At 30.2% G+C, this 11,319-nt stretch overlaps 1 protein-coding gene across 3 annotated transcripts in view; it reads right to left on the bottom strand.

Annotated features, from left to right (window-relative positions):
- The window catches only part of mino (glycerol-3-phosphate acyltransferase mino), a 37,021-nt gene that overhangs the window by 20,436 nt on the left and 5,266 nt on the right, over positions 1 to 11,319 (bottom strand). Inside the window, exon 1 of one of the 3 annotated variants that reach the window (XM_018503422.1) lies at positions 4,577 to 5,052. The exons of the other annotated variants lie outside the window; for them this stretch is intronic. Within the exon in view, the coding sequence (XP_018358924.1) occupies positions 4,577 to 4,638 (62 nt within the window). The 5' untranslated portion in view covers positions 4,639 to 5,052. Of the gene's footprint in view, positions 1 to 4,576; positions 5,053 to 11,319 lie in introns of those variants that run through there. 3 annotated transcript variants of the gene reach the window in all.

Here is an 11,319-nt window from a genome sequence, read left to right as displayed (position 1 = left end):
CAAATAAATATATCTTTATATTTAATAAATATTTAGTTGGCATGTATTCAACTAAATATTTATTAAAATTGACTATATTTTTTTTCAGTGTACATGCGTCGTGGGAAATGAAAATTACCATCGACCTTGCGTGTATTAGTATAGAAATCATGCTTGACAAGATGTAGCTAACGAATAATAAAGAGCAAGGTCGTGGGGAAATCGTGTACAATACACTTTTGCGTATAAACGTGTATTTCAGTATAATTGACGAATGATAACATAAGATGAATAATCATATTGAACGTGCATTTTCGCGAATTTTCTTCTGTAATAGCAAATTTATTGACAAAAAAAAACAAGACAAATATCTTCGGCAGCTGTTAACAATATGTTCGCAAGTGCATACACACATGATAGCTTAACAACTCTCCAATCATTTTGTAATCTGATTAGCATTTGAGCGATTCTATATCTAAAAGACTCTCTTTAAGAGGATTATTAACAAAAAGTAGAACGCAATAGTTAATTTCTTATATAATGCCCATTTGTCAGGAGCAGATCCAGAAACTACAGAAACTTCTCAAGGTGAGGACCATTGATGGATTTGTATTTGGTTGCCAAGTTCTCCAATGTCATGTGCCAACAATCAAATAAAAAAAGAAAATTTTCACAGTTTCTATACCTTTCTGTCCTTATTTTTTAATTTGAGCAAAAATGTTTTCGCTTACGACGGGCGGAAAATAAAAGCCACAGCAGCATAGATTTTTGTATAACGCCGCATATATCTACAAAAGAGCAGTAAGCCTTAAGAATCTAGGAGTTTCTTAAATTAAAAATATTTTTAGAATATATACTGAAATTGTGATTAAGCATTTCAGTATGTATATATATATATATATATATATATCATTTTGTTATAAATATTTTTAAGAAAGAGAAGATACCCAAAGTAGGGGCCATGGGAGCCATGGCTCTATCGTGGATCCGCCCCTATCGTTTGTACCAATGAAGTTTAATTTTATCTGAATTGTACTCATATATAATTCTTCATCTTTTTCTAATTCTAAAAATTAGAAAAAATGAAGAATAAGTTGAAGCAAGTTTAAAGTTAATCTACATTAGTAGAAACGGGCATAAGAGAGAAATTACAAAATAACATATTTTTATAAAATATATTTAGAAAACATTGTCCAATAATTCAAATAAAAATTTTGCATACTTATCGCAATATTAAGGGACCTATTCTGTAACGATATCTTCTGGGACGATATCGTTAAATTGTCATTGCGCAGCTTTTTTACTATGTACAAAATCTGCGCAATGACAATAACGATATCGTTAGTCGTTAAGAGTTACACTGTTAGAAATGTAACCATGAGCTTCCTTTACGTAAATGAAGCTGGTGGTTATGAATGAAATTAAAAGTAATGAATGATTTAACTGAAAATTAAGTTACAGTAGTTACTTAAATGTAATGAACGTGTACATTAAATTTATGAAATTTAATGTATTTTTAATAAAATTTTATGAAAAGTACATTAAATTTCATAAATTTTCATGAAAAATACATTAAATTTTATGTACATGTACATAAATGTACTTTTTAGTTACAAATACATTAAATTTAATGTAATGTCATGAAATTAAATTCAAATTAAATCCAATTATGTAACTTAAAAGTTAATGAAATTTAAGAACATTTCTAACAATGTACAGAATAGGCCCCTAAGAGTGTCTACAAATCTGTTCTTTTTAATTAAATTTTTTACATCGATCATTTTTCCTTTTTTTCTCTCCAACGTAGAAAAAATAAACTTAATATTATGCATATAACATCTTGCAATATATTAGGTAAGTATAATTTGTATAAAGACATTACATATGTCAAGATTTATAATTTTAGTTGACTAATGTTTTCTTCGATAATTTCATTTGATTAATGTTATTTATGTAAAAGCCAGACTATTTTGACTTTAATCAAATATAAAAATATAGCAAGTAAAAAATGCTAAGAAAAGTATGATCTATTAAAATGTATTTTCACAATTTTAAATTATTTCATATATTATAAACACTGTATAACAGGAAACAGACTGTCAATTTGATAACCAAGAATATTTTTTCGGATCAATTTAACATCGGCATACAACGTCGTTCTCGTTTAATGATAACGAAATATTTCGAGATGTATCATTTCCGATAATGAAATAAACATTCCTATTGCGAGCACTATCAACGTAAAGGGATTAATTCGATAAATAATTAGGAGAATATTAGATTAAAATCAATTAGATTAAAATGGAAAAAGGCACGTGTTTGTATTGTGTAATTTATTATTCGTAGGAAATCGATAGAATTATTTTATTACATATAAAAAATTTATAAATGAAGAAACTAATAGCACGTGCCAGATCTACGTGATGTTCTTTGAGTTATAAATAATGAAGTTTTAACTGAAAAAGAGATTATTCTAATGTTGAATAAATGTCAATAGTAAAAACTGTGAAGTTTTGACAAATTAAATCGCAGACAAAAAAATATAATATAATGTTGCAAAATGCAGCTCTATTTCTCAGTTTTTATTCAAGAGTCACTGGAAGACGATCACAAAAACGTGAAAATGAAATTCTTTGTCATTTCGGAAGTTCATGAGAATTCAATACTAATCTAATTAACATACGAAAATCAATAGCATTTTTTTAGAATGTCACGTTTTAATTTTTGAATATTAGAAACAAAAACTTATTTTGTTAAATAATTGTAAATACATATCATTTGTTAACTAGTACCGTTTAATAACTACATTTTCGCCTGTAAGATATAAAATGTCATTTGGCAGCTTGCACTTCGACCTTGTGTATCACAAAAATATATAAAAAAGAAAATGTTATTATTACACAATAAGTTTGCAGAAAAATCAATCTATATCAAAAGGCAATCTTACCTTTGCAATCTTTATATCGATATTAACAACAGGGGCAACAGTCAACTTTAGTCTTCAGTACTTTGCACTATATTACACTTGCGTAAACTTTGACCGGTTTGATTCACTAGCTTATGCATAATTAAAATAAAAACTTATAATAGCCGACATTTTAGTACTATAGGATTTTGATTTCAAAACTCTATTTTTAAGTATTGTGCGTTGTAACGATCTTTATGGAACACCAGCCAATGTCAGTGTCTAACAAATCGTGATAAATGTGTCTCAGGATTTTAGAATAAAAATAATTTACAACGCTCTTTGTGTGCTATAATATAAAGGACTTCAATCTTTTGGTTACAAATAATTATCATAATTTGACTATTAATAAAAAGCCTTTAAGAGCCGACGCATAAGTGCGAGAAACATAAATTTATTAATGTTAAAGCTAGTACATAATATTAATAAACTTATGTTTCACACAACAACTTGCGTCGGCTTTCAAAGGCTTTTTAATAATAATTGATTTACTTCACTAGAGTCTACACAATTTTGAAATAATTTATGATAATTTGGCTTACTAAAAAATATACGAAGAGACTGTGAAAAGTAAGCCAATTCATTAGTCTTTCAAAATTTCTGAAATCCGCATTTTATTCGTTACACTAGCTCGTTAACAAAAAAATAAAAGTTGCATGAATTAGAATTATTTATATTAAAGTAAACAAGAATTCTTATTCATTAAGAAACGCTATGTACAGAGGATATCCCGAAATTTGCGGGATACTCAAAATAACACAACAAGAAAGTCCTTAAAAAAACCTATTTGTCATTTTTTATTTAACACAGTACTTTTGAAAAAAGGTTTAAAACTGGCTAATTATAAATTACGGTTAAACAGTTGTCCATAAGTTGCACATCGATATTTAGTTTGATCGTGCATACCAATTCAGACAGACAACTGCTTAACCATAAAATCTGGCCCATTTTAAACCTTAATATCTGAAAAACTACTACGCGAAATGAAAAATGGCAAACAGTTTTTCGACTTATTTTTTTCAAGAACTTTCTTGCTGTAGTATTTTGATTCGCAAATTTTGGGACACTCTGTATATGTTTATATATATCTGAAAATGTCATGAATAAACTCTATCATGATTAGAGAGCTTAAACAATAAGAAGTTTGTTATACTTATCGTCGAATCATTTAATGTTAAAATACGAAGATATATTTTCATATTATATGAAATAATCATAAAGCAAGTTAAATTCTCGATAAAACTGGGTAATATTTCTTCTTCCCAACGAATTCATTTAAACCATTTACAATCTGCAGAGGTCTATATTTTATTTATATAATGTTAAATGCGATTGTGATCTTCAATTCACGGTACTTCCTTTACAAAAAACTAGACGACTGTAAAAACTTAAAATTGGACAATCACATAACGTCAAATATTACTCACGAATACAAATATTTGTCCATTCATTTGTGCATTTCACGATTTAATCTTTTTATAAAATCGCTAACAATTTTATAGAACACAACACATAAGATACTGGCAATTCTATAATATTTCGAGATTTTATAAAATAGTCGGTTTAATCCGCTTTTAGAGTAACATTTAAGTCACTGATAACAGTTACTCCTAATCTACAGGATTAATTTACCTAAGATTAAAGAAGTAGCAGACCACTCCGCAAAAGAGGAAGAGTTCGATGAGGCACTCCATCCTCACTTTCGAAGAGACACTCTAATTGTAAGAGCAAAAAAAAAGGAAAAAAAAAGAAAAGAAAAATAACTGTTCTATGCACACTATACTCTGTCAATCGATCAGATGTTGCTCGTCGCTGCCATACTCGTTTCCCACGATCGGATCGACGATCAATAACGTTACGGGATTGTTGTCTCCATCGATCGCGCGGCCCGTGAGATCCATAGATCGGAGCGGTGCGCAGAAATCGCTCGCGAGAGAGCGGAGGATCCCGCGACGGTGGTTGCTCGCAGCAATTCCCGAAGGCGGTGATTAGGTACCGTACGGTCCAACTCGGTCGATCTAGTGTCGTCGAGTATCGTCGACTTTCTACCGCAACACGTTAAGTAACCGGCGTATCCAACCGAACCGCTGGCCGCCACCACTGCTACTGAGGACGGTTCACTGACTCACTGACTCCACCGTGCGGCGATTATGATGAGCCGGCCGTGATGCTTCATGCGTGCATGCGTGCCTTCAAATACGCTTTTCAAGGTACATTCGCCAAGGAGAGCGGAGCGCGTGACCTTCTGGATCACACAAAACGTAGGGAAGCCCGCGAGCGAGAGCTGCACAAGTTCTTGAATTTATGTCGCATACGAAACTCGATATAAATACGTAATATGGATTTTATATGGTCAATTATACTATAACTACTATCAGTATCAGCAAACGACAATATTTTTGATTGTGTGGTTAATATTGATGGATTGACGATGAACCGGATTTCTTGATTCTCGAGCATTAGTATCTCCTACCACCGTATTGAGAAAAATGTCTGGTTGGATTAACTAGAATTCTGGTTGAAAATGGACAAAATAGAATTTTCTGGTTAAACTATTAGAATTCTAGAATTGATAACCAGAATTCTGATTGATAAATTAGAATCTTCTGGTTCGTTCATTTTCATGCAAACATTTTTCTCAGTGTGAGCTCGAAGATTAAGAAATCTGGATTACCATCAATATTCTCTATAGCGATACAACAATATTAACACACAATCTATAATATTATCAATATTTATTGGAATTGATAATTTATTTGATACTAATATTATATTATTGATCTTGTAACATTATTGCATAAAAAGGGTGCGTCAGTACATTATTAGATATTAAAGGAGCAATAGTAACCCAATCTCTTGAGTTAAATAATATTTTGTTATTTTTAACTTTCATGTATGTTAAAATTTTAATGAATACATTTCTATGATTATAGTTTCAAAATAAATGTTCATATTAACGCGTAATGCACTTATTAAATAATAAACTAAATTTGAGTTAAATTTAATACATTTTCTTAAGTTAAATTGTTTAACTCCATTGTTTTAGTTAAATTAACGATATATTGAGTAAGAGCAGTGGCGACTTATAGAAATAATTAAAGATAACTCAAATTGGATATAATTTAACATCATGAATTTGATTTAGTGTAATTCTTTCAGTACAGTTGTATAATTACACAGAAAGAATAATTGTGCTAAAATATCTAAAAATTTAGCAAGATACTGAAAATAATGTTGTTATCAAAATAATTATATAAAACGCTGAATCATAATAAGCAATGCTGCAAAATGTTTTGACATTCTAATTAATTATAAGAATGTCAAAACATTTTGCAGCATTGCTTATTATACTTGTGCGTCCTATATAATTATTTTGATAACAAAATTATTTTCGGTATCAATTGCTAAATTTTTGAATATTTTAGCAAGACCGTTCTTTCTATGTATAAAACTGAACTGAAACATTGTCAATAATATTGATCATAAGATTGTCGAAATATTGCATCTGTCAGTACTACTGATTCAATATTACTAATTAGTATTATTGATCATGTAACGTCCATATAATTTTTCGTATGCAATATTTTTTAATAAGATACCGGATCGCGGAAGATGGATTCCCTGTTAATCAATCTGGACATGGCATGGATCATCTTTAGCTATGGAATGTCCGGCGCAAATTGTGATGCGATCAATGATCTTTCTGAAGAGGCATAAATTCACGAGGATAAACAGTTATTCGCATGCTCACGTAATTTTCGAGAAAAATTATGTTAAGACTTAATAAAACATGTTTATTTGGCTATGCAATGAAACCTATGTAACTAAAACGACGCTCTAAAACAAATGTAATAAAATACAATTTTACGTAATAATTATATTAGTTACGGTTGTTACGAGATTTACAAAATATAATCATCCAAAAGCGTGAGTATTCGCAACTACCGTTGGTCAATTGTGTGATATATTAAAATCCAATTTTATAATTAGTTGTTGCGAGATTCATAAAACCTATAATTATCTAAAAACAAACATCTTTGGACTGTCATTGATCACTCAAAAAATTAAGACTAAAATCACAAGACAAAAGTTATCAACAATATTAATTATAACGAACAGCATTGGGCATTTTCCAGCAAGAACACAGTGTAACACAGTCAATCATTATATCCTTGTTGTTTACCTATGTTAAACAAGAATGAAATGATTCATTATGTTACATTGGAAAGTGATCATTTTTTTTATAAAGTTGCACGCGTTTCCGTACTATATATGATTTATTATGTAAAAAAAACCTTTGTAACATGTAAAATTTCTAGAACGATACAAGATAAAAAACATGAATTTCAACGAACGAATACCTATAAATAAAAATTGAATCGTATACTATTCAGGAGCAACCTGGATGCAAATTGTCGACAAGCAAAAAGAATTGTCATTGTGCGATCAAAAGAAAAGTGAAGTCATTCTTTAGTATTTTACTGAAACAGCTGCAATACAGTCATCCTTAGAAATTGCGAAATACAGACGCATTCTATCATATATAATTCTAAACTCTAATTTGCCAAGAAATCTATTAAATTAAAATTGAGTTAAGCACACGGAAAAAAATAGATTTGCTGATTCAGCAAAGCTATAGCTTTTCTACGCGAATTCAACATCTCTAATTAAGAAAATTTGGTGGTTCAACAAAGAACTTATGTCTGTAAGCAGTCATCAGTATGCTCATATAACAAACTCATCTTTGGTAATATTATCATTGTTATTGCAACAAATTAGTTCAGTTGAAATAACTAATTTAATATGTTTGCAATACATATTTTAATCTACATAGCATGCTGAACGCGGGTCTCAAGTTGCAAAATTATAAACATAGTATGACTTGCGTAACACATATTTTCGGCTGTAAGACGCAGAACGCAGAACGCGAAAATTTAATTTCAGTGCATCCTGTGTTTATGTCCAGGGCCTATATGTGACGTATAATTAGGTTAGATTAGGTTCTAACCTTGCAACCGCATTTTGCGTACTATGAAGATCCAGCTTAATACGTTTAAGTAACTTTAAATAAAAATTGTATATACGTTTATTGTTGTATTATTCAATAATTCAAGAATTGCATTTTTTTTATTGTATTAAAATAAAAACCATGTATTTAACAGAATTTGTTGTCTTAATTAACTTGAATTGTTAGAGCAACTAATTCTTTGCTACGATGAAGATTGCTAATGTAATAAATTTCTTCATTATAGCAGCAAAAGTATGCGCTATCTTCATTAGCATGTTTTGTTACAAATGTTGACCTTTATGATAGATTCATTTTTTCAGAAAGTTATCTTTGCTGTATTAACAAATTTGCTATGCTATTAGAACAAATATGATTAGTTACAATCTTTAATTTAATTCAATTACACAAATTTGCTACTTTAACATATTATAGAAAATTGGCTGTGCCTATATTACGGCTGTAGATTTGCTAAATCAATGAAGTTTTTAGCTGTTTTAGTAAATCTTTTTTTTCCGTGCATCTTACAGAAGAGACGGTTTTGCTGAAATATATCTAAAAATTTAACTAACTACAGATCTGAAAATAATTTTGCTATAAACCATCAAAATGATTATGTAGAATGCTCAAATTGATTACTAGAATGTACCGAAAAACTTTTTGTATCATTACTTATCAGCTTGATATTTCTATATTAGTTATTTTCATGATAAAAAAAAAGTATTTTTATATCTGTATCACTTGTATCATAATATCATAATATCTAGCTACATAAATTTTTAGATATTTCAGTAAAATCGTTTTTTGTATTGCCTCTTCTTCGTATATTCGCGTTAGCAACTTCTGAGTTCGTATGTTCGCATTATTGTTCTTGCGATGTTTTATCTCGATACATTTCATTCGTTTAAAATAGTTCCGGGATAATTACAAAAAATAAATATGCTCCTCGACCCGTGAGACTTTCTCTGTTCGTTGAGTTTGATGGTTTGAAAGGCGATCCACAGAACAATCCTTGACTTTCACATGATTAATTAAAAAAACAATTAAATAAAAACTAAGATCAAAATTAGCGTCACGCACTTGCAGTAATTTAGAATGGAAAGCGCATCGTCAGCGGAAATTTATCGACAAACCCTAGCGATCGTCAACAATAAGATGACCGAAGCAAACGCCAAAATAGTGACGAGATATTCAGATTATATTTGAATAAAAAAATCGATTTTTCCAAATTTTCCTTGGGAAAGTGAAAGAAAAGGAAGTATAAGATTTCCATGAACAATTAACGAAACCTTAATATCGCGCATAATTTTTTAAATCATATTCATTTTACACCGAAATCAGCGTCTAACTCTCTTCGATTTTTCTATTTAAATTGTTTTGTTTTAATTTAAGAGATCTCTATTAATCATTCGTTAAAAATCGTACGGTTCGAAAACAGGAGATATTAGATTCTTTACATCCCAAGTGATAAAAAATGACAACCTTAAATCTTCTAACGAAATCTTCGAATGACTCGAATTACATTTAAACGAGAGCGTGCGGTCGATCGGGGGTATCACTTGTCCGACTAATTTTTTTAACGCGTACGACAATTAATGATATTTAAGGGTGTACAGCGATTTATGTTCGTCTCGACACGAGTGCGTATCAGAGCAGACGGACTGCAACTGAATTCAACTGTTCGTGGGCTGGCATACAACCGACGGCCAAGAAGAAGGTTGATCGATACACTCGTAATTCGCGATGCGTTTTTAAAGTACTCACTCAGCCATATTGAATCGTGACTTCGCATCATATGCAAGAAATATGTCATAAACGACATTGATTCTTCTTGCATACCATTTATAAATAAAGACAATTTAAATAAAACGGAGTAATAAGATCGCTGTAAAACGCTTGTAAAAATGGGCTAAAAGACTATCCTTATTCCCCTAATAATCTGTAAATAGTCATAAAAGGCACGTAAAGTGTGTTTAGTTTTTACTCTATGCGATACGTAGTCTATTTTCATTTTACGAACCTTTTTCGAAATTTACTAACTGTCGGAGGGAATAAGAATAGTTTCGCCTATTTTTACAAGTGTTTTACAGCGATCTCATTATTCCGTTTTATACAAATTGTCTTTATTTATAAATGGCATGCAAGAAAAATGCGTTAATACAAAGTGTATCTATTACGCTATGCGTTTTAAATCCAAATATGTTGTGTTTTAAATTGAAATGTTCAGGATTGTTACTATTTTTATAAATAAAGATTATTCTTTTTACAATTTGAATTATATTCGACACCATAAATTTGCTCATTGTTAGCCTTGTTTTTATCTATTACGATTTAACGCGTATGAAAATAGATACACTTTGTATTAGCTTACATGATTTTTTTAAATATATAATTCTTATACATATAATGTAATATAAATAACAAAATGCATGTCCAGAAATGGATTCTCTTCAAAAGCAGAAAAATAATAAAGACTGCCAAGAATGAGAATTGAGTGATTCTTCTAAAAAATATTCCCCGATTTGACATTTTCTAAATAATAATTATAATAAAACTGTTTCCCTAATAATAAAAAATTTTTCTCTTAACATTTCTCTAATAATAAAATTGTTAGACAAATATTGATCTGTTACCACATTATTAAATTAATTTAGCACGGAACGTGTATGTGCGATCGAAAACTATTTTCATTTCAATTATACGCGCAAGGACGTTGTAGCTCCGGACTCTAGAAAACGCTGGACAATACGACATTGCACAGTCTATTCCGTGCCGCGCGAGTCGTAAATTAATCCCATTGAAAGCCATTAGGTGTTTTATAATGGTCCTCATTGTACGTCAATTTACGAATGTGCATTAAAATCCTCCGCGAATCGGCCGCGGCCGTCCAGGAAGGTACGGCCATATCTGTAATTTATACTCTTTTTAAATGTCGTTTTTATGCTAATATTGCAGGATTGGTAAAAGTCCACATTTTTTGGATAAAGTCTATGCCAGTGGTAAAAACCGGTATTTTCCGGAAAAAACCAGCAAAAAACTGGTCTTTTCTATTAAAAATAATCAAATAAGTAAATTTGATTATTTTTAATAGCTCATGTAAAGATATACGGTAATCTCGCGCTTTGATATCACTGCTCTTAGCGCGAGACACTACACGGAGAGAATTTTCTCTTAGAATTTAGCCTGAAAATCATGATAATAGTGGGACAACATATTATAGTATTTCAAAGAATTGTATATGAGTTTCTTTAATTTACTAATATGTATTATTAAATTTACTAATAATGTTATAATTTCTAAAGAAGCAAAATCTTTGCATAGTCAATTAATACACATAGCAAACGCGCTTGACAAGGTAAGAGAAAAAAAA

Source organism: Trachymyrmex cornetzi, unplaced genomic scaffold, assembly GCF_001594075.2.
Source record: "Trachymyrmex cornetzi isolate Tcor2-1 unplaced genomic scaffold, Tcor1.1 scaffold156, whole genome shotgun sequence".
Lineage (NCBI taxonomy): Eukaryota > Metazoa > Arthropoda > Insecta > Hymenoptera > Formicidae > Trachymyrmex > Trachymyrmex cornetzi.
The sequence above is the reverse complement of the archived record's forward strand: the minus strand, read 5'-3'. Positions and strand labels throughout refer to the sequence as shown.